Here is a 27,776-nt window from a genome sequence, read left to right on the forward strand (position 1 = left end):
TCACAGGCAGTCTTTTTGGCAATTCTGTTTTAAAGTGGACATGATCCCATGGAGCTGTCACATTTAACATTAAATTGGCACTGTCAGCAGAACATACTTTGTTAATGAAATTGAGAATGGTAAATTGGTAAAGAAAGCAGGGATCTTTAAAAGCTTTCACTCAGATTGAATATTAAGTGCACCATTTCATAGATATCTAAAGCAATGTTGGTACTGAACAAATGAATTCCAAAGGCAGAATTTCTAATTCCAATTGGTAAAAATGACATAAAAAACCTTTACATTCCTCTTAAATGAGGCTATAAAATCTGTAATATGTCATGTATTTGCAATAGCTAACTGAGGAGCTGATGAATTATTATTTGATTCTTTGCAACAGATCACAGTCAGAGGAGAGGAAACAGATTCCAAGTAGGACAACTGCTAAAGCAACAAAATTGCAGTCAGACACTACCTCTGGTCAATCCAGAGGGCGTGTGTCGCGGAGGTATTGAATATTTTATTTTACAGCATAAATATTCATGGCTTGATGTAGGTTTGAAATTATATGTTTTATGTATAAAATTTGCAAATAATTTTAATTGAAGGTTTATCAAACTTTGCGCACTGATTAAATGCAACCTTCATAATTTCCTCCAAATTGGAATCTTGCTGATGGGATGCTCTACTCTGTTTAGGACAAAGACTGCCTCTGATAGGAGTGGAACTGGACTATTCTCAGATTAGAAGTTATTGGGAAGGTGGAGATTTGAATAAAACATGCCCCTTCATGATCACTCTACTACAATTAGCCACTTAAACATTAAAACTGCAACTTTTTCAGTTTTCATAGTCAAGTATAACTATCGCTATAACTCTCAGCCTGCAGTTTCTTGAGAAGAGGTTCCAGACAATTGCAGAAATCTAATGGAATTTTTAAGTATCTTCTAAAAGGAAATAGTCATGCTCTGGGTTTGGCTGCTTATGTTGCTTTTCAGATGATATGACCAGAATCTTCTTTTGGTAGTTTTTCTTACCTAAACGTTGCAGTGTATTTTTCTAGGTAAAACTACAGTGAATGCTGGACTTCAATGTTTACATTTTTTGCGATTTGTCACCTGTATTGCAGCACAGTAATGACAAAATTGAACTGATTTTCAATTTTTCCTTGCCTGTATAGAAAATTTAAGATTTAATTTAACTCTATTTTTGGCTTTGGTTTCTCCCATCACTTCCAAGTGTAGTTTCACATTGACTTGGGAAGTCAAAGTCAACGTACCACCATTCCAAAAATGAAGCTTGTTATTTCATTCCATTTCATATCTCCACAACTTAAAGCAAATATGGATGATTGCATACACTAAAATACACTATGTACAGGTGGCTTGGATCTAATCCTGAGTGAATGATCTAAAATTTAGGCTTGTATTCTGATAAACCATTTGACAAGTTTTGGTAGCTCTATGCACATCAATATTTTGACATTTGTATATCAGAAGTAAAGTTATTACAAAATTGTTTTTGAAAAATTTATGGCTTTTGTCCATAGTCTGCTCAGTAATGGGTTAGTGAGTTTTTAAAGTTAAATATTTATATGTACAATGTTCTCTATGGCAAAGGTTATTTTTGTATTTTCAGGAATTCCAGGAGCTGTAGCTCTTCATCTGTCGCATCTGTGCCACAGCAAGAAGATAGAATTAGGTCAGAAAGACCCAAAACGGGACAACCTAAAAGGGACAACTCCAAAAGCAGCTTAAGAGGCGTGAAACGTGGTCCAAGCCCTGATCACAGCAGTTCAAACTCAACCTGCTCTGCGAAAAGATCCAAAGCACTTCAACCCACTGAGAATCCTACTGAAACACAAAAACACAAGCTGCAAACTAAGTCCCCAAAGAAAAGGAAGCCTGTGCAGGATCAGATAAGGACTGCTCCAGCAGCATCAACAAGCAAGGCCCAGAGCAGAAAACAGACTGGGTCTGCTGGTGCCTCCCCTTTTCAAAAAAGGAAAAAACTTGAACCTGCTGCGTCTATAAGTGATTCTCTGGCTGACTCGATCAGTGCTGAAGAGAGGTCTGCTAAACCAACCAAGCTGGCTTCAAAATCAGCGACCTCAGCCAAAGCTGGGTGTAGCACTGTCACTGATTCTTCTTCCTCTGCCTCTACATCATCTTCCTCCTCTGCTGCTGTGCCTCAGGGAGCCAGGCTAAAACAAGGAAAAGATCAGAATAAAGCTCGTCGTTCTCGCTCAGCTTCTAGCCCTAGCCCTCGCAGAAGCAGTCGGGAAAAGGAACAGAACAAAACTGGTAGTTCCTCCAAATTTGAGTGGGCTGCTCGATTTAGCCCTAAAGTTAGCCTGCCAAAAGCAAAACTGTCACTCCCAGGGTCTTCTAAATCGGAGACTTCAAAACCAGGGCCTTCAGGTCTCCAAGCAAAGTTAGCCAGTGAGTGGTTGAAATTGTGTTTTGATGTAATACAAATTAAGGAACATGCATTTAAATGTACTGATGTGGATTCCATTAATTAAACTGTTCGCTATTTAGATGAGGTACTGAACTAACTAACTACTTTAAATAGTGAGGGGCAAATAAACATGTATTGTGCAAGTTCTAATCCATAGTCATATTGTTACAGCTATCAAATGTAAATCTTGGCAGTTTGTGCCCCTTGTTTATTTAAAGCAAAATTGCAACATTATTCCATGCCACGCCACTGGTAATTTTCTCTAGCCAATAAATTGCGGTTACATAATCAGGAAAGAAAATCCTTCAAGAATTTTTTTAAAGCCTATAACCCTTGCTCAAATGTACATGGGGGTGGAAGAGAAGTAGGGTAATTCTGAGAATACAACAGGACCTTTTCTAGATAGAAAAAAAATGAATATGGCCCTTTTCCAAGGTAGCGAGTTTTCCTCTGTAATCAGCTACGTTCTTATCCTTGGCTTGTGTGGCTAATATTCCCTATTGAAATGTAACACTTAACCTGAGCCTCAACCTTGTATTACAAATCAAGTTTTGGTGAATTTAGTTTGGAAAAGGGAGTTGGCGTTCAGTTTTCTCTAAAACAGTGCCACAGGGCTCATCCTTAAACAACTCTCAGTATCATCATTATCCTGTTAGAGTAGCACATGTACAAGTAAAATTGAAAGGTGGTAGAAAGAAAAGCCCTTTCTTAAAGTCAGAAGTTTCAATGACTGTATGTTTGATGTTCCACCATTTGAATATAATTTTAGCTATTAGAAATCAACATGTACCCTTGTTTTTACTGTTGAAATTTTTAAAGGCTTGAGAAGGTCTACCAAGAAGCGCAGTGAATCGCCACCAGCAGAGCTCCCCAGTTTGAGGCGGAGCACACGGCAAAAGACCACGGGCTCCTGTGCTAGTACCAGGTAAATGCTTTAGAAATAAAGGTTTACATTGGAACTACTTTAGTGCTTATTATCTTGGTGTTTTTAAGATGTATTTCCCAAAATGTCTGAAATTTTGAATCTCAAGGCAGGTTTATTGAATAAAAATGGGCATATTTGTTGTGCTTCTATTGACGTTTGTTGAGAGCTGAAATACATCCACCAAAATATATGAATTGGTTTGATAATGAGATTTTCCATGGATTATCCACTGGAGTGGCGCTTATGAATTTGAGATTCTGCATTAATTCATTTGCTTACCAGACTTATTTGCTCGGCTGTTTTCAGGCCAAATTTGTCTACATTTTAGATTTGAGATACTGGTCTGGTAATAACACTTGTAGAGTTTGAGTTATGAGACAATTTTCGATCTTGAATAATGTCTGCCTAATCGTGCCCAGTGCAAAGAAAAAGCCCTTAATGGCCAGAAAATCTATTTAAATGACGTGTAGAAGAGATTTTGAATGCGTTAAATTGGACTGTTGAAGGTGTGGGAATGGTGAGAAGGAGGGGGAGGAAAGCATCATAAGCATTAACTAACCTTTACCTTTTGCAGATTTCAAAAAAAATTATTTCAAAGTAGAGTTTATTGTCACGTGCACAAGTACATGTATGCACAGGTGCATTGAAAAACTTGCAGCAGTGTCACAGGCACATAGCATCATATAGGCAGCATTCACAAGGAAAAACACAAGTTAAACATAATACACAATTTTTTTTACAAGAAAAAAAACAATTAGAACAAAAAAAGCAGAGTGGTCATAGTGTTAAACTGTAGTGGTGATTAGGGTTTTGCTGGTTGGTTCAAGAACCGAATGGTTGAAGGGAAGTTGCTGTTCTTGAACCTGGTGCTGTGGGATTTAAGGCTTCTGTACCTCCTGCTTGATGGTAGCTGTGAAAAGATGGCGTGGCCCGGATGGTGAGGGTCTTTGGATGTTGCCTTCTTGCAGCAGTGCCTCCTGTAGATATTACTGATGCTGGGGAGGGATGTGCCAGTGATGTGGACTCTGCCCAATACTACTCTCTGCAGCTTCTTGCGTTTCTGTGCATTCAAATTGCTATACCAGACCATGATGCAACCAGTCAGGATACTTTCAACAGTACACCTATAGAAGTTTGTTAGTGTTTGGTAACAAGCCAAACCTCCTAAGAAAGAAAAGACGCTGGCGTGCTTTCCTTATGGTTGCATCTCAGCGCAGGTTATCTGATATGTTAACACCCAGGAATTTAAACCAGACTTGCTCAATGTAGACTTCCCCTTCCTGAAGTCAAGAATCAGCTCTTTAGTTTTGCTAACATTGAGCGAGAGGTTGTTGTTATGGCACCACTCAACCAGGTGTCCTGTCTTGCTCTGGTAAGCTGACTCATCGCCACCTGTGATTTGTCCAACAACACTCAGGTCGTCAGCGAATTTGAAGATTGCATTGGAGCTGTGCTTAGCCGCATAGTCGTGTGTATTGAGAGGGGGGCTAAGCACGCAGCCTTGAGGTGCACCTGTGTTGATCATCGAGGAGGAGATGTTGTAACCAATCCTCACTGAGGTCTGTCAATGAGGAAATAGAGTATCCAGTTGCAGGAGGTGATACAGGGGCCCAGGTCTTGAAGCTTGATGAGTTTGGATGGGATGATTGTGTTGAACTGAAACTCTGGTGGGAAATAGTATTTTGACCTGCAATATTGAAATAGACTTAATTTCAAAACTGCTGTGAATTTTGTTAGATGTATGTTCAGATTGGATATTGTGCACTGTTGAAGATTTCACTTGTCTGTCATAGCACTTAAATTCCTAATTGAAAGGGAAAAAGGAATAAATGCAATGGTAAAACTTAGCCTTTGCCATCTGTCAGGAATTGTGAAGTATGATTGCATTTATGTTAGTTGTGGCATCCAGTTTATTGACCCACCAATAAATTAAACTTTCAATCACCACAGATTTTCAAAATAAAATCATCTCTTTACTAATAAGCAACTGCCACAGAACTTTACAAGCAAGCCACCAAAAGCTTTTCCTCTAGTACAACTGCTTGGAAGCAGCAATACTTGTCAGAATGAATCAGTTTTCTAGATCTAATGTAAGAACATTGACTGCAAACAATAACTTTTCCTCTCTGTAGCTGCTATCTGAAAACTTTCAAAATTTTGGTTCTAATTCATTTTATTAGGTATCTTTTTCTACCCTTCCTCAGGAGGGATATAGTTGCGATCAAGGCAGTGCAGCAGAGGTTTAATAGATTAATTTCTGAAATGATTGTTTTGTTTTATGAGGAGAGGTTAAGCAGGCTGGACTTCTACTATCCAGTTTAGTAGAATGAATGGCATTGAAATGTACAAAGTTTGTGTGGGGCTTGGCAGGATAAAATAGGAGGTGATGTTTCCCCTGGCTAGTGAAATTTCTTCATCCACAGGGGTAATGGATCTTTAGAATTCTCTACCTAAGCAGGCTTTGGAGGATTAGTCACTCATAGTATTCAAGACAAAGATCAACAGATTTTTAAATATTGAATGAATCTGGGGATATTGGTTTAGTAGAGGAAAGTGGTGCCAAGGTAAAATGTCAGTCACAATTTTATGGAATACTGAAGCAAGAACAAGGAGCTAAATTGCCTGCTACAATTTATGTTCTTAGATGGTGTTGCAAGTAAACTGGCAACCACTTTGGAGGAAAAAGTCAAATGATATTGAGTATTTACAGGTTTACTTGCAAAACGTACTGACTAAATGTTCATAATTTTACTTTAATCTGTTGGAAACTTTATAATCAAGGTTGTGTACTTGGATTCCTTGTGTGAAATGAATACAAGTTTTCATCCACTGTTGAAGAGTTATGTTGCCAGAGTGCATTGTGATATCCAGGATGGCAAAATAATTTATGTTGGAATTGTACCAAAAATGTACAAAATTTAGACCTTGAAGATAAGTCACTTGAAACTCCATGCTTTTTAATGATGTGAAGTATATAAACTGAATGGAGAAAAGATAAATCAATGAATGACCTTGATTTGTTCACTTGATTTGTTTGGCATATCCACGATATCTGAACCAGGCACAGAAATAGCTCCCAACATCCAGGTCTCTAAGAAGTGTAAAAAGTCATATCAAATGTATTTGGAGTACAGTGTTAACTATAAATGGTAAAAATGCATTGCAGTGGTAGGACCACAGTAAATATGAGAAGCTTGCTTATTTCCAGACAAGCCTTGATCTGAGCTGGAAGAAAGTGCAACTGAGAATTCCTTTGTATAAGTCTGCAGATAGATTGATGTGTCACCAAAAGGGTGGTCCCTTTTCAGTATGAAATATTTCAGAATTCTTTTAGAAAGTTTGTATAACAAAGTTTCAGCTTTGGGTTCAATGGATTGTTTGAGGTTTCTCCCCTCCATTCATTTGCATTTCAAACCAAAAATCTGTTCTGAACCAGGGTAGTGCTTAAAATAAAATTCCCTGATTTGATCAAGGTTTGATTAATACAGATGAAGATGGGCTTATCTCACAAGTTACTGGTAAACTTTATCATATTAAATTTCAATCTACCACCCAAGAAACATTTCCAAATTATTGAAAGTGACAACTAGCATATTGGTTTGAATAAGAAAATTTTTCAGAATCTTTTAAAATGTCTATTGGCACCCAAAAGAAAAAGTTTAATGTTGAGCTTCGTCTAACATCTGCCAATCAGAAAAGAAGGCTGCGTTCCTGTTTGCGTCAAATATTTGTTTTTGCATAGCACAGTACTGCAGAGATGCAATTTGTATCAGATGTAATTTACACTTGAAACTCTAAAATGTTTCCTGTTGTATACACACATGGATGAAGTTGGCAAACTACAACAGAACTGAAACTGCTGATATATACTTAGCAACATGACCGTGTTTATTTATGAACACCAAATTAATCTTGAGATTGTAATTTTTGGACTGCCAGGTACTCAAGTGGAATATTTAATGCTGGTAGCTGTGGATGCTCAGTTATGTGTGTCATTAAAAACAAGATAGTGTTGCTTTGGATACAAATAGAATCAACAAAAATGGGAAAATGTGGAAAAGAATTATGGGCAGTCTTGATCTTGGAAAAATGTAGGAGCAGCACAAAAAGTGGAAACAGTACACTTCAAACTATGGAGCAATCTATAGTCCCATATTAGATTTCGCATTGTTCAATGGTTACATTCCCATAGTAACAATCCAATCGATAAATTGAGGGAGTTTGGTGCAGGAATGCAGAATTATGGCTTACAAGCCATTGACTGGACAGAAATTGAAAGAGCTAAAATAGTAATTTTATTGGAGAAGTTATCTTGTTTCCTGCTGGAAAATAGCATTGATCTATGGGTTATTTATAGAAAAGCTGGAAGAATGTTGGTTTCCATTTATAACAAAATGCTAGAAATATCAGGTTAGGCAGCACTTGCTTGAAGACCCTTTATCATTTTGATGCTACCTGACCTGTTGAATGTATCGTGCATTTTCTGTTTAGTTTCAGATATCTACCTTCTGTAATTTCTAGACTTTCATTTACTAGCCTCCAATGGCAGGCCTGCACCTCTTCGACTTGGGTTCACACATAATTAGGAGCACTATTGTATCCAAAGCAGCAACTTCATGGTTCAAACATTCACAGTCACACATGAACAAAATGGGGTACTGTTTTGGGTGTTGTCTTTCGATTGAAATGTGAAATTGAGGATGAAACTTTAGGTGAAGATCCCAAGCCAACATTTTGAAAAGCACAGGAAATGATGCAATGACTCTGACTTGCCTCTTGTCAATATTTACTCCTCGACCGACCAACAACAACTTGAAAACATTAATCTGGTCATTATCACTGCAGAGGCATGATGTGTAGGAAATGTGGCATTTTGCACACTACAGTGGTAATTAGACTTAAAAGAAAAAGCTGCTTTGGCTGAAAAGAATTCTGGAGCATTCAAAGTTGAGAAGGGAAGTCCATATTTTTTTATCTCAATGAGTATTGCTAAGAGGTTGGTCTGCTGTGCTTTACAGTGCTATCAATTTCCCTTTAAGGCATTGGAATTATTAAATCTACATTGTTCTAAATTTGCACTCAACCATGTTAACCCCTGAGAGATTTGCTGTTTAGAATTTAACCCACTTAATTTTCTCTCTCCCACACTCAAATAGTCGGCGAGGCTCTGGCCTAGGCAAAAGAGGAGCATCTGAGGCTCGCCGACAGGAGAAGATGGCAGATCCTGACAACAACCAGGATGGAGCAAATTCTTCTGCACGCACAGAAGATGTACCTCAAGGAGCATCAGGTAAGAAAGCAATTCTTTATTGGCTAGAAGTATTGACCTGAATGAACCTGAATTGGTCTTGCTATGGAAGAGAAACTGTTCTCATTTCTTCCAGATTAAATATTTGAAAGCCCGTGCTCATTGTGGAATATTCAGGTTGATCCATGGTTTTCTTCAGTACAAAATGTTAGTCTCAACAGTTATACCTGGTTTTACTTGTAAATGTTTAACATTAGCATGTTGTGGCCGTTCCTTTGAAGCTTTTGAGCATGATTTTCAGACTGGGTTGCTAAATGAGTTTGAGGTTTTAGGCACCTGAAAATTTTTGACTGAAGTGGGATGTGTGTGCATGTAACCCGAGTACCAATCAGTCTGCAGTCTTCCGGTGGATATCTTGAATCTTGGTCCATTGTAAGTCTTTGGACCTTTTGGAACTTGAAAGTCTTTGTTCATTACCCAGACATAATGCACCCGGAGCCAGTGTAAATCTTAATCAGGTTTATGATTCCCACGTTGGGATTCTGTAAAATGGTTGCTTTTTTTCACTCTGATATTTGCATGTTAAAATCGGCTTTAATGAAGTCTTTGGGGAGTGCCAGAATATTCAGATTTTGGTCCATGTAGTTCTTTTAAACAAAAGTTGCACCCTTTTATTAATGAAGTTCTTCTGTTTTAATTCTCTTGAGTAATTAGATTGTTAATTTTGAAGAGCTGTTTATAAGGATCATAAACTAACGTGCAGATGACATTTATCAGAGTAATTCATTTTGAGGTTAATTCCTGTTGTGGAAGATGATTGCCATCACAGTTTACAGTAGTATTTGTTAGAATGTTCAGTCTATCACCAGGATTTTATGGTAATGATTTATAAGAGTACTTGGTGATTAAAATTTATTTTAAAATTTGAATAATTATTATTATATAATTATATCCAGTCAGGGTCAAACTCAACCTGAGGAAAAAATGGAATAGATTGTTGTTGTCCACGTGTAACTTATCTGCATCCTCTTAAGTATTTTAATGGAGCCTCCAATGAAGGTTTTAACAGCATAATGTGGTGACTGTTTTATTCATTGCAGCTTCTAGTTCTGTGGCTGGAGCTGTTGGAATGCCAACCTCTGGAGAGAGTGAGTCTGATGATTCAGAGATGGGGCGACTACAAGGTAAGAAATCTTTCGGCATAATGTGTTAATAAAGCTCTGCACTGTATGAATTCACTTGTGTGAAGCCAGAAGATGCCATATCTTAATACATTTTAGGAGGAGAAAATGCCCTTCACATTCTTCGTTGGAGGTGCTTTGTCCAAATGGTTCAGTTTGGAATATTTTTGAAATGCAATTGCTGTGCGTGAGAATAGGATATGAGCCCATAATGGGAAAGGCATCGGGATGAAAGAGAAGGTTTATTATATAATATCCAGCTTATCTGGATTTGGCACTTTAAAATCAAAGTGTATCTGCATTGATCTGAAGTCAACTGTTTCTGAGTTTGGTTTTGAAGCGTCACAAAACCTAAAGCTTGGACATGATGAAAGATATTTTCAAATTTGCCATCTGGATATTAAACTGACATTGAGTTTTTTTTATTCAATTTTATTGGGAACAAAAATCAGAAATCATAGTGCCGATTTTATCTGGGGGCGTGATCTTCACACTTGGTAGTTTAGCTAACTTGTATCACCATCAAATGGGACACAGATCAAAGAGTATAATTGCTATTACATAATTTTATTCCTCTTACAGTGGAAAATAGTAAAATGTGTCTCTGCAGAGCATTTTATCACACCAGGTCTTGGGGCAGGAAGTTGGTTGATGTGCTTTACAGATTTAGAGATTTTTGTGGAGAAGACTATTATTCTCTTTAGAGAGGTCAACAGTGAAGTTTATAAATGTTGAATAGAAATTGACCCTCCTTCTTTTCCCCATCTATTGACTATTCTGTTTTCTTTAAGCTTCACTTTTTGTTTTCTCACACAGTTTCCTCCCCCGAAGTTGAAATAGTTTCAGCTTTGGTGTATGTAATACAATCTTGGGCTGGTGTTGATTGTGTTGATATCTATGTGGAAAGCAGGTGGGAATTATTTTGCACTATTTGACAAGTGCAGTGTATCTACCGTCCATTTTGCGTGATCTATTTATTGCAGGGACTTGTTCCCACAAATTTGTGGGCTTACTCTTAAACTTGCTGAACTATACACTTTTTAAAAAAAAAAAGTCCTAGAGTTCCCAGTGAACTGAACACTATTGTACTTGAAAATACTTCACCAAACCAAAGCTTGTCCTTGTCTTCCAGCTTTATTGGAGGCACGTGGCCTTCCACCCCACCTTTTTGGTCCTCTTGGTCCACGAATGTCCCAACTTTTTCATAGGACAATTGGAAGCGGAGCAAGTGAGTAATGATGTGGATATTTAATTCATAGAATAATTTTACTTGAAATTTGTCAGTTAGATTTCAAAAAAAGTTGTATTTTTGAGTCAACAGCAATGTGTAAGATATCCATCCTTGATTTTGCAACTTTTGATGTTTGTACAGGAAAAAATAACTTTGTCCTTTTTGAATGTCGAGTCTCTGCCTCAATTACTTTTGGGTTAATTACTGCGTGAACCCGATGCTGGGGAAAATTGTAGTTTGCTCTAACAACGTACCATGGTGTTCAGTTGAAGAATGTCCTATTCTTGCTGATGTAATTTCTTATTTTAGCACCATCCAATTTACACACCAGCTACTTGTCCAAAAATTGTACATATTTTACAGATTACTAAAGTCTTTTTACAGTTTTCCTTTTGTGAATTTACATTTTGGAATTGGCATTAGCAGTTTTCAATGTGAAGCTTTTCACCTAAGTATTTTGTCATGCCATCAGTCTGGACACAGGACAAAAGTGATGCAAAGTGTTTTGTACTGACTGTGGTGCACATTGGTATGGTGTGGACTTGTAGTTTTATTTCAATCTGGGCAGTTGGATGAATTTTACTATTGTCGATATTACTCATTCTTTTTGTATTCTCAGCATAGCTAACCTGCAGTATTGTCAGATATGATCTTAAGACATGCAGCTGTGATAGTAACTCAGTTACACGGATGCAGTTGAAATTCATTTTATTTTTAAGGTTCAAAGGCACAGCAGCTTCTGCAGGGTCTACAAGCTACTGGAGATGAGAGTCAGCAACTTCAAGCAGTTATCGAAATGTGCCAGTTATTGGTGATGGGTAATGAAGAAACCCTGGGAGGATTTCCAGTGAAGAGTGTTGTCCCAGCTTTGGTAGGAATCCTAAAGAAATGTCTGTTTTTTAAAAAAAATTATTTACACTCAAAAGCTGGTATACCACGTTATTTTCATTTCCATAGCGTTCTACTTAAAAATAAGTATTGGCTCTTGAGTTCCAGGAAGGGTTGTCCAGTTTGAGTTCAGGGCACATGTGGAATATCACCTTGAGTCCAAAACCAATGGATGTGGTTAAGTTCTTGGCATTCTTGTTATGCAGAGGAGTAACTTTCTTATGTATCCATGTTAAATTGTAACCCCAATTTGAACTTTGTTTTCATCAGCCTGAATTTACATAAAGACCAAACTGCTGATATAATACTGAATTGACTCTGAACAACTAATGTGTTGCTGATGTCCGAGCTCTGAACAGCATGACAAACTCTGGGCTTGACATAAGGGATGGAAACCCACAAGTATGGGAGAATGTTTCTAAGCATAGTTGAGACACAAAAAGTGAAGCAATTGCAGCAGTTGTATTTTGTAAGTGACTTGGTTTGGATGGCAAATCTTCTAAACTTTGACCAGAAATAGATTTGCTTCATGAAAGGGAACATTTCTATATGGAGAGAATGCAGGTTGATAGGATAGAAATGCTCCCTGCAGACAAAATTTGGAAGGCTAATTGTAAATTTAGGGGTTTTTGTAAACCAAAGCTGTTAACTGATATAGAGTTGGGTTGTATCATTGAATGCTGGAGCAGTCTTATTAAATAGCTTAATGCTTTTACTGTTCCTATATACGCTATCTCATTCAGTTTCTAATCTTTTGTGTGCCCTTGACCCTTGAAATATTTACATCAGCTATCATTAATAACTTTCCTTATTTCTTTATAGATAACTTTGTTGCAGATGGAGCACAACTTCGACATTGTAAGTATTTAACATGAGAATAGTTGATGAAATATTTCCAAGATTATTCATTTATTAAAATGGTTTGCCTTTTTTAAAATGATAGATGAACCACGCTTGCAGAGCATTGACTTACATGATGGAAGCTCTGCCCAGGTCATCGGCTGTGGTTGTTGATGCAATTCCTGTCTTTTTGGAAAAGGTGAGATAAATTAATCAATTGCAAAGATGTCACAATCATCATCAGTCTCTTTTTGTTACCTTTCATTTCTTGTACTTGTCAAAATGATATCCGATTGGTAATAACAGGAAAATATATTTCTGTATTAATGCTGTTTAGTTAAGGCCTTGAGTGCTGACTAAGGTTTAACAGTTGTGACTTCAGTAATTTTTAATCTGGGAATCCAAATGGTTTTGTTTCCCTTTTGGCAAAAAACTGAGTATTATGTTATGAATATTTTGAACAAATGATGCTCCTGACCTTGCTTTCCCATGCCCTTTCCTATAACTACGTTTTCAAGACCTTTATTACAACTTTCCCTAGACCAGTTTTGCTAATGACAAATTTTAACATTTGTAATTAAATTGCCTCAATCGTCCTTCTATGAAATGTTATGCACCTTTATCAGCTCTAGCTGATTTCTAAAACACCAAGAGTTTCCACTTTACAGCAGCAAAACTGCACAAAATACAGTGCTGACATTTTATTTTGCAACAAAATGGCATTTTATTTCAAATTCCGTTCTTCCAATTATTGCCCCTTGACTGTCTTTGGTTTCTTTAACCTACTATTATGCTTTCAATTGACAAAGCACTGGAATTTCCTTTACCTCTCTGATTTTAAGAAACTCCTTGCATTGGAGTTAAATCATATTCAATTTTCCTGTGAAGTATCTCAATGCATTTTATTTTGAAGATTTTTATAAACATAGATTGCTGTATCTGATCTTGTTTATGTTGCCCAATTCCAAGGATTTTTTTTAAATGCAATGATACTTCCTCTGTTACGTGATCTGTATACCTTTTCATTCTTTTGATTACAATTAGTTTCTTGCTCTTGATGATTAACCACGAGCCCCATTGACTTTTGATTAAAGTGAAATAAATACAATGCTGGAAATGCATAGCAGAATAGGCTGCATCTGTCAAGAAATGTTTAACATTTCATGCCATCGCCCTTTCAACAGAACATTGGGAATCAGAAATGTGTTATTGACCTAAAATATTTGGTTCTTATCTCCACAGATGCAGCTTTACCAAATTTCTCAGCAATTTTTCTTATTTCAGATTTCCAGCAATGTTTTGCTTTCGGTCTAGTAAAAATCAATTTGTTCATAATTTGCTTTATTTGGTATTAGCAAAGTTGTGAACATTTTCAGAAAACCTGATCTAAAATAGAATGTATTTAAAGCAGAGCTTTTATGGCATGGTCTCTTAATGGCTCCTGTGATTAACTTTCTCTTCTTCACCCCTGCCCTTCCCCACCATTTTGTTCAAATTAAACTGAGAGGTACAAAGGAAGTATCAGTTCAAGAGTGTTTTACTAATGATCTAAGTAATCATTGTTTTGGTTCATGTTTTAATTTTCTGCAGAGCACATTTAAAGACCAACTAAGGTTTAAAGTATAAAAATATTTGGTAACTCTGATCTGTCTGTGGAAAATGCATCTTATGAAACATTTTGTGAAAGTAACTTCCATCCTTTTCTAGCTGCAAGTCATTCAGTGCATTGATGTAGCTGAGCAAGCTTTGACTGCTCTGGAAATGTTATCACGAAGGCATAGTAAAGCCATCCTACAAGCTGTAAGTACTGGTATAATTGTCTTTGGTACGCTGAGGAAGATATTATTACTTAATTCCTTGAATGACTTTTTATCCCTTGAGGGTAATAATGATGCTTGGCTGTAGACGTAGGGCTAGTATTTCTTGGCCTGGCCAAAACTTATAAGCAGGTAAAGATCTGCAGGGGAGGAACATTAAATTTTGTGTTCTCTCATGAAAATTTGAGGGGGAAAAGGCCAACTTGGGAAACCGATGAATGTCAAGATTTGTATCCACAGCCGATTTTTCTTATGCATCTTTCCCCCATTTTGAATAGACACTACCTTTTAAGATTGGGCAGCTGAAGAATGCTTTAGTCAGTGGATCAAAAGTCAAACTGAGCTTGAGCCTTTTATACCTGTGTGGAAACCCCACTGGATGTTAGAAGGCTTCAATTTTTGTAAAATTCAATTGAAAAATTCAATATGGGCAGGCACAGTAGTGAAGCAGTCAGTGTAATGCCATTACAGCAGCAGTGACCCAAGTTCAATTCTGGCCACTCTGTAAGGAGTTTGTATGTTCTCCCTGTGTCTGTGTGGGTTTCCTCTAGGTGCTCCAGTTTCCTCCCACGTTCCAAAGACGTATGGGTTAGGCAGTCATGGGCATGCTATGGTGGTGACACTTCTGGGCTGCCCCCAGAACACTACACAAAAGATGCATTTCACTGTGTGTTTCGATGTACATGTGACTAATAAAGATATCTATCTCTAATAAAACAAAATGTTGTCAGGGCAATCACAGTTTTTTCTCATCAATAATTGACCAACTATTGATAATTAACTGAGCCAAATAATCATGGTGATAAAAAGCTGCACCCAAATCAAAGGAAAATCTTGGAATTCCCCTTAATTACCTTATTAAGTTTTCAACCTGCAGTAGTCTGTACTTGCCAAGGGGGGGATAAAGAAACTACTGTGTACCAGGAAATGTGCATTTCCTATGGGGCATTTAAAGGACAGAAACAACTCCTTAACTGCAATATTTTGGTATTTTAAAATACAATTACTGAAATTAAAGAAAATGGCAGCAATTTTTTGTATTTCGGGAATGATATTTGGGCACATCAACTTGACTATTTGAATTAATCTGTACAGCTAGATTGAATACACCGCTTGCAATCATTTAAGAACTTCCATCTTATCTCTTGACCTGTTTGTCTTTCAGCAATATCAAGAATTTATCTAGAATAGATACATTTTCAGAGTTTGCTGTGTGAATGATCTTCTGCTCCTCTCCTGACCTTTTCCCAACATAATACTTTTTATCTGTTTTAAAGGGAGGATTGGCTGATTGCTTGCTGTACTTGGAGTTCTTCAGCATCAATGCACAGCGAAATGCTTTGGCAATTGCAGCAAACTGTTGTCAAAGTATTACTCCTGATGAATTTCACTTTGTTGCTGATTCATTGCCTTTGTTAACCCAGAGACTGACTCATCAGGTACGGAGAGACATTTTCTATTAGTGATGACAGATAAAACATAACAATACTATAGAATTTTTGTAAATTTGAAGTACAAAGAGTAATGTATAAAACCAAGCTAATTTTTGCTTTATAAGCCAGTAACTTGATACTTAATATGGCCAATAGCTGTAGGAAATTAATATTCTCCTGATGGATATCTTTCGAGTGGTTTAGATGTCCTTCCCGTCCTACCTCCCCACTCCTGCCAATTACTTTTTGACTCCTACTCCTTCCAGAATATTGCTTCCAGTCAGAACCTGGAGCATTTTGGATTTTGTGTCAATATGTTACTTTTAGTGGCCTTAAAGTTCACATGGTTTGGAGAACAACCAGCTGCAAGTTGCATCAGAGAGCACAAATCAATTAATCTTCCAAAATTTAGGCTGTAAAGCAGGATTTTTTTCAAGTTCATTGATTATAAACTCAATTCTATTCATAATATAAATCTCAAGCCATTTGCTACAACTTCCAAATTGGTTCATGCAAACATGAAAGTCCCTAAGGGCTGCTGCAACATCTCATCTGGTGGAAAACAAGTGCTTTCCTCTAACATTTACTGTATGAAACTTTAAAATAGATTTTAACAGCACCTTTTTTCTTATTCTGCAATTCATTCTTTTATGATGTGTTCCATCTTAGAACTCTCATACTTTGATATTTAGCTCTATCTTGGCAAGTTTTGGCAAGATAATGGTGCAAGAACCCTTTAAGGCCACTAAAAGCAACATATCTAAACTAATAGATTTTCTGTTTTTTATCCACCGAATATAATGGGGTATTATTCCCCTAGTTTTCCTTTCAGGATTAGTTAGGTAATTAATTATTTCACTTGTCATTATGCTGAAAAGTGCTGTGGTTTGGAGGCACTTTGGGGAACAATCTTTATGGAAAGAATAAATATCTTGACATGTAGAGTTATGAACTCTTAAATAAACTCTACTGGCTAATTTTGACGAGTGAAAACTATTTATGCTACAACAATTTCTAAAGTTATAGCATTCAGTAAAGTAGATATCCCCGTTCAGTTTGCTGGTCAATTCATGCAATAGGCAGTTGTCAGGAAGTTGGTTGACCAGTGCTCGCTCCACAGCTGACTATCTAGCCTACTATGTATTTTAAAAATTTTGGCAAGTTTCCTTTTACATTATGTATTTTGTTTCAGCAGCCAGTTTCGGTAAACAATTCCATCTAAGAAACAAAAAAAAGCCTTAATTGTATCCCTAGAGCAATTTTGGTAATTTCTAATAGAGAATGTTACAAATCCAACATGAATGATCTGCCAGTTTCTTGAGGTCATAGTACAACCCACTTGTGTTAAATATACACAAATAAAAGTAACTTTATTCTCCCTCTTCAAAGTTAACTGTTCTTTTGAAAAAGGTAGGCAGAAGACTAAACTCAATCTAATGGACAAAATTAACAGTACTAGTGACAACATAACCACCAGGTTACCATTGGGGGGTGGGGGGGAGGAGAAACACTTTTTTTTACTTGTTCCATTTTAACAAGAAATTTCTTCCCCACTGTCACGTTAATTTGACACCATATCTACAGGAACTTGGTTGGCTCTGAACTGAATGTATAACTAGCATAGCAGTCCACTCAGTTATTCTAAGTTATTATGGCAGTAAAATAAAATCAGACTGATAATCTGGCATTATCTTGGCCATACACATCTCAAAGGCACACTCAGCAGAGATGATCCTCAGAAATTAGAGATTCATGCCAAAACTGGGTAGGTTGCCCACTTCACCCCACCCCATCACGAGTTGAGCTACAGCTGAGCATCCTCGCACTCAAAGAATCATGCTTCACAGATGCAACTATTTGCAATTTTCTACCACTTGCATGTAGAAATGTTTCTATACCTCACCCTTGAAAGGCTTGTCTTCAGATTCTGAACTAGCCTTCTAAGTACTGTGGCAACAAGAATAAGTCACGCCCTAGGTGAGTGGTTCTTCCTTCTGGCTCCCCTTTCCAGCATTTACAAATGGTACTCTTAATTTGCTTGAATGAGTGAAACTCCAAGAAATTTGACATCTTGGACAAAGCAGTCCATTTGTTTGTCACTCTATCCTACTTCATCTTTAATGTTGACTCCCTCCACCATTAGTGGATTGTTGCTCCAGTAAATCTACAGATGTATTGCAGCAATTTCTCAAAGCTGTTACTTTAGCACCACCTGCAGCATTGGTCAAATGGAAAATCAAAGATGGGAATACAGGCAAAGTAGCACACCAGGATTTTGTGGCAATACCGCTGCTGTATCAGAACCCTCTAATTGATTTCCCAACACTGTGGAACACTCCTTTTGCAAAAGAGGTCTGTATTTTACCATTGTATTCTCAAGGACAATTGGGGATTGCCCTTAAGCCCTGCCTCCTGAGTGAATGAAGAATTAGTATGGGTACAGTGTGAAATTGAAATGAAAGCTTTATTAGGTATCTCACTTTTTCTAATTTCCTTTTTGAAATTGTGATCCTTTAAGGACTTAAATCCTCTGAGTCAAAGTTTTGTAACTAAACTGAAAGATAACTCATCACCTGATGTAAATAAAAAATTAAAAAGAAACTTATTGTTTTTGATTAGGACAAGAAATCTGTTGAAAGTACTTGTCTGTGTTTTGCTCGACTGGTGGACAACTTCCAGCATGAAGAAGTAAGACATCTTGCATGTGACATTTTATGGGGAATGTTATTTTAAATAATGCTTTAAGGATCGTAAGCTGTCATAAACTTTTCAGCTTTGAGTGAGAAAGATTCAATAGGTAAGAAAAACTGTTAGGCTATCTACAGCATAATTTACTAATGAGTGTTATTGTAGTACATGGAGTTGACGGTTCAAGTACAAATTATATTTTTAACTTCATATGGAACTGGGAGTAGCAAAACTTGCTAAATAGCCTGAGAGTCTTCATTGGAACCACTTAAATTGTGAAATTTGAACGTAAAACAGTACAGCACAGGAACAGGCCCTTTAGCACATGATGTCTATGCCAATATATGTTTGTAGTGGAGGATCAGTGATGACATTGAAGGGTGGTAGAGACTCTGTCTATCCAAACAGTGTTTGGATAGACAAGGTCCCACATGGTAGGCTGTTCTGGAAGGTTAGGTCCCACGGAATCCAGGGATACCTATTTAGGTGGATTCAAAATTGGCTTGGAGGTAGGAAGCAGAGGATGGTGGTTGAAGGTTGTTTCTCAGAATGGAGGTCGGTGACTAGTGGTGTGCTGCAGGGGACGGTGTTGGGATCCTTCATATTTGTTATTTGTATAAGTGATTTGAATGCGAATATGCAAGGCTTGATCAGTAAGTTTGCGGATGACACTAAGTTTGCGGATGTTGTTGATAGGGAAGAAGGTTAATGTTGATTTCAGAGAGATCTTGAACAGTTAGGGAAGTGAGCCAAGGAGTGGCAAATGGATTTCAATACAGATGAATGTGAAGTGATGTATTTTGGAAAGTCATACGAGGGTGGGACTTGTACTACATGTACAAGTCCCACCCTAGTATGGGAATGGTAGGGGACTAGGGAGTGTATTGGAACAGAGGGATCCAGGAGTACAAGTGCATAGTTCGTTGAAAGAGGCATCACAGGTAGACAGGGTGGTGAAGGTGGTGTTTAGCACGCTGGCCTTCAGTCAGGGCATTGAGTATCAGAGCTTGGACATTATGTTGGAGTTGTACAAGTCATTGGTGAGGCTGCAATTGGAGTACTGTGTACCCACATGGAAAGACATGGGTAAACTGGAAAGAGTGCAGAGAAGATTTACAAGGATGTTGCCAGGCCTAGAGAGCCTGAGTTACAGGGAGAGGTTGGCCAGGCTAGATCTTTATTCCTTGGAGTGTAGGAGAATGAGGGGTTTATAAAATCATGAGGGGCATAGATAAGGTGGATGGTAGCAGTCTTTTCTCCAGGGTAGAGGAGTCCGAAACTAGGGGTCATAGATTTAGGGTGAGAGGGGAAAGATTTAAAAGTGACTTGGGCAACTTTTTTTTACACAGAGGGTGGTGAGTATATTGGAACAAGCTGCCAGAGGAAGTGGTTGAGACAAGTACAGTAGTATCATTTAAGAAGCACTTGGATATGTACATGGAGGGGCAGGGCTTGGAGGGATATGGGCCGAGTGCAGGAAATTGGGAGTAGATCTGTGGGCACCATGGGGGGTCGGCATGGACTTGTTGGGCAGAAGGGCCAGTATCCGTGCTGTATTGCTCTATGACTCTGATTTAATTGGTAAATATTTGAATTTTATCCTTCTAAACTAAAATTGGTGAACTCTTATTTAAAAAAAAATAGAACACTGGAAGAACTCAGCAGGTCAAGCTGCACTTGTGGAGGCAAAGGGTGTAAGTTGATGTTTTAGGTTGAGACCCTGCATCAGAATTAAGGGAAAAGGAAAGATTGATGGTGTATAGCAGCATGAAGGATAGCAGCAGGTAGGTGATAAATGGAACCAGATGGGAAGGGAATGATGGGCAGTTGGAGCCAGTTCTGGGGAGGGTAATGGGAGAGATGAACAAAGGGAAAAGAGAATGAGGTGGGCGGGTGAGTATATCAGAGAACATGGGTGTGAGTTACCCAAAATTAGAAAATTCAATGTTCATTCAATTGGGTGTAAGCTACCCAAGAGGAATATGAGGTCTTGTTCTCCAATTTGTATTTAGTCTCTGTGGCAATGGAGAAGGCAGAGGTCAGTGTGGGAATGGGAGGGAGAGTTGTTATGACATAAAACCTTAAGGTGAAGTTGGATATTACATTTCATTTATCCTTCTAAACTAAAATTGGTGAACTCTTATTTAAAAAAAAATAGAACTCTGGAAGAACTAGGCAGGTCAAGCTGCATTTGTGGAGGCAAAAGGTGTACGTTGATGTTTCAGGTTGAGACCCTGCATCAGAATTAAGGGAGAAGGAAAGGTGGAGGTGGGGGAACTGTTGTCCAGGTTGAAATAATGGTAAAAGGTTGGCTCAGACTTGGTGGAATGTACTGGCAAACTTTAATATGACACATCCTCTCAAACCTCATTTGTTGAACAGAACCTTGTATGATCCTTTACTGTTTAGATTAATTGCAATATGGGAAAAATATAAAGACTTCAAAAGAAAAAGCTTTGCAGAGTTTGCATTTTGTTCATTTACCAGTTGAACTCCATGTTGAGCAATGAATTGAAATAAAGCCTGCATATCAAAGCTACAAAAAATTCTGGCAATAATGCTGCAGAAAATTTTTTTTTATCCACAACTGCTGTAAAAGCAAAGTATTTTGTAATTGTAGTCAGTACTTAAGTTACTCTTCCAGTTTTAATGTGTTGTGTGATTCTTGTAGAATTCTGCTATATCTTTTTTGCTTTTTAGTTGCATAACTAAAATAGTTCCAAATGATATTTTTGGCAACAATATTTGTACTGTCTCAGTTTAGTCCACATCACACATGCCTTCTGGATATGCCGAAGGTCTTTGGGTTCGAAGCTTTAACTGTGTTTTTCGGAACTCCAGAAACTAAATTTAATCTTCTCAAAAAAAAAATCAATTGCAATGAACTCGAATCAATATATTCAATTAGTTTATTCCAGGGTAGTGAGGTTGAATGTTAATTTTATTTAGGGGTATTTAGCTTTAATATTTTTTTTGAAATTGATGAAAAAACTAGAACTAGTCTGCATTAAAGATCCAGGAGAGAGTATTGTTGTCTAAATTGAAGCTTGATGTCATCACTACTATTTGGATATTTTTCTGAAAGACTTTGATTTCCTTTCTATTGTCGATATTAGAAGAGAAGTGGAATACAAATTTTGGAGAATGAGCCTTAGACGAGATAGAAGCACTGTTTTGTCACTTCCTCTGAGCTCCTCCATGTAGAAAGCAATAGATTCTGATCTTGGATGATTCTGTTCTGACACCCTGGCACAGAAGCAATTGTCTGTAACCTATTCAGAGGAAATGATTCTAATCCTCTTTAGTGCTTGGAATTTAGTCCACAAGAGGGCAGACACAGCCTTGTTTAAAATCTCATCAGACTTGCATGATTTCCTAATCAAGGCATTGATCACCAAGATTATGTGTGTAAATATGGGGAGTGACATGTGAGTCTGTATTCTTGTGACTGCTGTTGAGTGCACATACTGGCGTGGGTGCTTGCACTGTCTGTTTCTATACCCCAAAATCATTCCCGGAGATGACAGTTCCAAAACATTAAATAGAAACCTGAAATTCCTAACAAGGTGAAACAGTAGAGCTGAGGTTCTTGGGATTTGTGTGTGTAATTTAAAGCCACTGATGGTTTCATTGATATTAGTAGTTTGTAAATTAGTGAAGAATTTTGTTGCCATCATGAAACATTTGAGCAGTGTACATTGGCTTTCAATAGTTTTAAGCAGATCCAATAAATGATGAGGTTGTTTTAAATTACCCACTTGGATTTCCTTCCTTGCATACCACATAGGCATTTCAATAAGGTTAACATAGAATAGAACAATACAGCACAGGAACAGGCCCTTCGGTCCACAATGTCTGCACCTACCACAATGCCAATTTGTTGTGGACACAGCTCAGCACATCACGGAAACCAGCCTCCCTTCCGTGGACTCTGTCCATACTACTTGCTACCTCAGTAAAGCAGCCAGCATAATCCAAAGACACCAGCCACCCCAGACTTTCTCTCTTCACCCCTCTCCCATCGGACAGAAGATACAAAAATCTTGAAAGCATGTACCACCGGGCTCAAGGACAGCTTCTACCCGGCTGTCTTTAAGACTATTGAATAGTTCCCTGGTACGATAAGATGGACCCTTGACCCCACAATCTACCTCTTTTTGACCTTCCACCTCTTTGTCTACCTGCAGTGCACTCTCTCTGTAGCTGTTACATTTTATTCTGCATTCTGTATTGTTTTACCTTGTACTACCTCAATACACTGTGTAATGAATTGATCTGTATGAATGGTATGCGAGACAAGCTTTTCACTGTACCTCAGTATATGTGACAATAATAAACTGATTCCAATCTAACTAATCTGCCTGCAAGTGATCCGTATCCTTCTATTCCTTGTTCGTGTATCTGTCTAAACGCCTCGTGTTGCAATTGTATCAGCTTCTATAACTTCCCCTGGCAGTGCATTCCATGCATCTACCACTCTGGTTTAAAAACACAAACTTGCTTCACACACATCCTTTAACCTTTCCCCTCTCCCTTAAACCAAGTGCTCTGGTGTTTGACATTTCCACCCTCTGAATAAGACACTGACTATCTACCCTACCTATGCCTCTCATAATTTTATGTTCTTCTACCAGGTCACCCTTTAGCCAAGTTTGACAATCCAAGTTTGTCCACCTCATAGCTAATACACTCCAATCCTGGAAACATCCCAGTAAACCTCTTCTACCCCTCTCCAAAGTCTCCACATACTACTTGTAATGTGGTGAACAGAACTGCACAATTCTCCAAATGTGGACTGACCAAAGTTTTGAACAGCTGCAGCATGACTACCTGACTTTTATACTCCATGTCTTGACTGATGAAGGCAAGCATGCCATACACCATAATTACAACTTGTCAAGTCACTTTCAGAGCACTATGAACTAGCAGTGATCCTTCTGTACATTAATGCTTTTGAGGGTCCTCCCATTTACTGTATACCTTTGGTCTTTCCCTGTTTTCTGGGCCCGTTTCCATGCTTTGACTCTTGCATTTGACCTCCCAAAGTGCATCATCTCTCACTTGTCAGGACTAATCTCCATCTGTCACTTCTCTGCCCAAATTTCCAACATCTCTATCCTGTTGTATTCTTTGACAACCTTCCTCACCATCAACCACCTACATTTTTCATCCAGATATTAGGTTCCAGCACTGATCCTTGCAGGACACCACTAGTCATAGACCTCCAGTCAGGAAAAACTCTCCTCCGCCATCACTGTCTTCTTTGACCAAGCCAATGCAGTATCCAACTTACCAACTCACCATAGATCCCATGTACTTAATCTTCTGGACCAGCCTACCATGCAGGACCTTGTCAAATGATCTTGGGAGAAAAAAAAAACTAAGGCTTGGGTTGGAGTACCTTCTTTGGCCTTGCATTTAGCCATCCTAATTTTAATAAGTTGACCCATTCTGCCAAGTAATTTGAAGACTCTGCATACATGTGGAAAGCCCATGGAATAACTTCCACATGAACCAAATGATTTGGTGGTTTATGCTCCGTGTGTGGTCAATGGTGCTGAATGTAGTCAAAAGCAGTCTTTAATAGCCTCGTTGACAGCATCTATTCAATTGTGGTTTTGGTATTTCTGTATCATTGTATTGGGACAGCACTTGGAGAACACCAATTCATTTTGGTAATTCAGTTAAGATGAAGATTGAGCATTTGAGTGGGCAGTCATCATCTTACCAGGCATCTGAGCTTGTTACTCAATATTATATCCTCCTCTTGATTAAAGTTATTTTGTTTCTGGTGTTAAGTATTTAATTAATTGCAGCCTGTCAAGACATTCAAATTTTGAGTGTTTTAGTACACCCAGCTTTCCTGATGAGAACTAATGCATTAACACCACCTGCATAATTCCAGAAACTAGGATGTTGAATAACAAAGTTATGGAAACGTATTTGAACTTAGTGACATGACTGGGTTGAGTAGTCAATTGCAGAACACCTTCAATTAAATTTCAGTGCTTTGTGATCAGAACAATCCTTGCATTGGGCAAAGATGAATGACTCTCAAGCTGCCATCTTCTTGGAAGGGACAAAAATCAGACTTCTCCATTTTAATGTGTAGTATTTTTTTGTGTGCAATTCCATTTTGAAGAGGGTAAAATTGGTTTCTTCTAAGTTAAAGACACACATCTGAACCTTTGAACTCTGGGGATCAGTTTTGAGATGCTAGGATATTTTTCAGTTTGAAGCAATTTATTCATGTTTTCTTATTTACATTTGCAATTTAGTAATAAGAAATTAAAGTGTACAGCTGTAAAATCTGCAGTGTTGAAAACGTCCTTTCATAATTGCCACATTGACATCTGAGAAATGATTCTGCTGGTTGTATGTTATTTCGTCTATAGATAGAGGGATGATTATAGACTGTAAGTGTTTTATTTACCATCAATGTCTAATATGCTGAGGGTATGATTAATGAGGTGATAATTTTTTCTATTTATAGAACCTGCTGCAGCAGGTAGCATCCCCGGATTTGTTGACAAACATACAGCAGCTCCTGGTGGTGACTCCCCCAATTCTCAGCTCTGGCATGTTTATAATGGTGGTCCGCATGTTCTCCTTGATGTGTTCGAACTGTCCTACCCTGGCTGTGCAGCTTATGAAGCAAAGTGAGTATTTATTTTCCAGATTCATTGGGAGCAAGTGATTAGCCTTTGAGTATACTAATATCCAATTCACTAAGACATGGCACCATAACATTGGGGTGCTTATCTTAGCACTTCGTAAGCTGAAATACTTCAAGATATATTTAAAATTAGGTTGTGTTATGAAGTGTCACCAACTGAGCTGAGAGCTCTATCAAGTGATATTGTTTACCAAAATGTAGTGAAGCTCTTATTTCCTCTATTGTTCTTTAGTCAATTGAGTTCAAATTTTGTTTGAAAGTGTATCTTTAATAATAGCCCTTCATAATTCTTCAAATATTAACATCTCTGGGCAACATGCAAAAGTGTAACAGCAGATACTGTCCACCTGAGTCTGAATGTGGACAACTGGATAATTATTTTCAATGGTAAGGCTGATTGAAGCTCTGATGTCTTAACAACATGCAAATTTGGGTGTTACAACTCTAATTAAAAATACTGACTACAATGAGTGGGGGTGGTGTTCCTGTATATCCAGGCTACAATGAACTAAAAGGTAACAGCTGATCTATTTTACTTCTCCTCAGACATTGCAGAAACACTGCGATTTTTACTTTGTGGAGCTTCAAGTGGCAGCTGCCAAGAACAAATTGATCTTGTACCGAGAAGTCCACAGGAACTTTACGAGCTTACTTCCCTTATCTGGTGAGATGTTTTGTAGGATATTATGAGACATTTTGATCTTGGCAACAGTTATTGCCCCATTGAAATTAAACCCATTTCTTAGGTAATGGTAAAGAATGTCTATGATTGCTCAGTTTTGAAACTGATAGTGGAGACTGACAACAAATTGCTATTTCTAATTTTAGAAATTAGAATTTTAATAAGAATATACCTCTTCCACTCTGCCTCGCTGTATTTGCCCTTTTCCCAAAAAAAGAAAGTGCAGGAGGTGGAATTATTTGGATAATTCTTTGCGGTGGGGGGGGGGGGGGTGTTGGAAGAAATCAGAGGAATAAAAGCTGAAGAGAGCTTCCTTCTGAGCTGTATGTTTCCGTGTACTGAATTACTTGAATGAACTGTGCACACTTGTGAAAGACAAATGGTCATTAAATCTTGACGTTGCTGGTTAGCATAAGTCCACTTTTAATATGCAAGTGGGTTCTACTGATATAGTGATTAAATATTTCTGTATTGTCTTTAATGTGGCTGTGTCCACACAATATCACCATATAAAAATGCAAAAAGTTAATTAGAATCTGACTTTTTTCTCTTGCAGTGAATTGATGCCCTGTCTACCCAAAGAAGGAATTTTTGCTGTTGATACCATGCTCAAGAAGGGAAGTGCACAAAATACAGATGGTGCAATATGGCAATGGCGTGATGACCGAGGTCTGTGGCATCCGTACAACCGAATCGATAGTCGCATAATAGAGGTATACTATTTCAGTATATGGTATCACCAAGGGGAGGGATATGGAAGAGTGGGTTGGAATGGGTGGGATGATTGCTACATTTTTATTCTTGCTCTACCATGGTATGAGTACTGGAGCCTGGTGGTTCTACAGAACTAGCAAGACTCAAATTTCGGCTGAGTTTTACAGTAAAAATGAAGTTATCAGCACGTATTGCAGAGTAAATTGCCCAGCTTCAAGCAACTCCCCCGGCTCTGAAAATAACCAATTCTGGAGTCTCATTCTTATTGGAGATTTTGTTGAACAATGCTTACCTTGATTGTTAAGTTCCTTGATTTAAAGCCCTCTTTCCCGTATCTGGACCCTCTGTACCTAATTTGATAGAAAATTAGAAGTACTTAATTGACAGTCCCCAGTTCTAATGTAAGCAAAATACTGCTGATGCTGGAAATTAGAAATAAAAGCAATTAACATTTCGTGTCAATGGACTTTATCAGAACTGCTTCTGTTCAGTAACTGTTCGTCAGTACAGATAAGGAGATGCATTCTACTTTGATCACGAAACTCGTATGGAGAGCTGCTATTCACAATAAGTTCCATTACGGTAGCCCATTAGTTTGGTTAAGAGAGTGATTTGGTGATGCTAGTTAGTGACAAATGACTGCAATTTCAAAAAGTATGTTCTGAAATTGAATTAAATGGGGGAATTAAAAAAAATTTTAGTAGCTGTTCCTTATAAAAATCTGTCATTTGGTCTAACATAGAGGTGATTATAATCCTGCACTATGGTTGAGTCTTAAACTTTCAAAATACCTGGGGATGCTGATTTGCCAGTATTCCTGTACCCCAAACAACATTTAAAGATCTGGGCTCTGTTGAAATTTTGAAGTAATTTGAAACCTTCATAATTCCCTTTCAAACTGTCTTTTTTTTTAATGACTCATTTATCACAGAAAACCACATGGGATTTAAAATGACAATATTCAAATTGTATTCTAGAAATTGGCTGTTACCAGCAAGCATTGTGAGTTAATTG

At 37.8% G+C, this 27,776-nt stretch overlaps 1 protein-coding gene across 1 annotated transcript in view; it reads left to right on the plus strand.

Moving 5' to 3' along the window:
• Positions 1-27,776, plus strand: part of trip12 (thyroid hormone receptor interactor 12) — a 107,638-nt gene that overhangs the window by 32,245 nt on the left and 47,617 nt on the right. The window contains 15 exon segments of the mRNA XM_052017189.1: positions 380-487; positions 1,618-2,420; positions 3,259-3,364; positions 8,521-8,654; positions 9,713-9,796; positions 10,926-11,021; positions 11,744-11,895; positions 12,735-12,770; positions 12,856-12,951; positions 14,460-14,552; positions 15,847-16,008; positions 18,622-18,690; positions 25,184-25,349; positions 25,913-26,030; positions 26,605-26,761. Of these exon segments, the coding sequence (XP_051873149.1) occupies positions 380-487; positions 1,618-2,420; positions 3,259-3,364; positions 8,521-8,654; positions 9,713-9,796; positions 10,926-11,021; positions 11,744-11,895; positions 12,735-12,770; positions 12,856-12,951; positions 14,460-14,552; positions 15,847-16,008; positions 18,622-18,690; positions 25,184-25,349; positions 25,913-26,030; positions 26,605-26,761 (2,380 nt within the window).

This window comes from Pristis pectinata, chromosome 6 (assembly GCF_009764475.1).
Source record: "Pristis pectinata isolate sPriPec2 chromosome 6, sPriPec2.1.pri, whole genome shotgun sequence".
NCBI lineage: Eukaryota > Metazoa > Chordata > Chondrichthyes > Rhinopristiformes > Pristidae > Pristis > Pristis pectinata.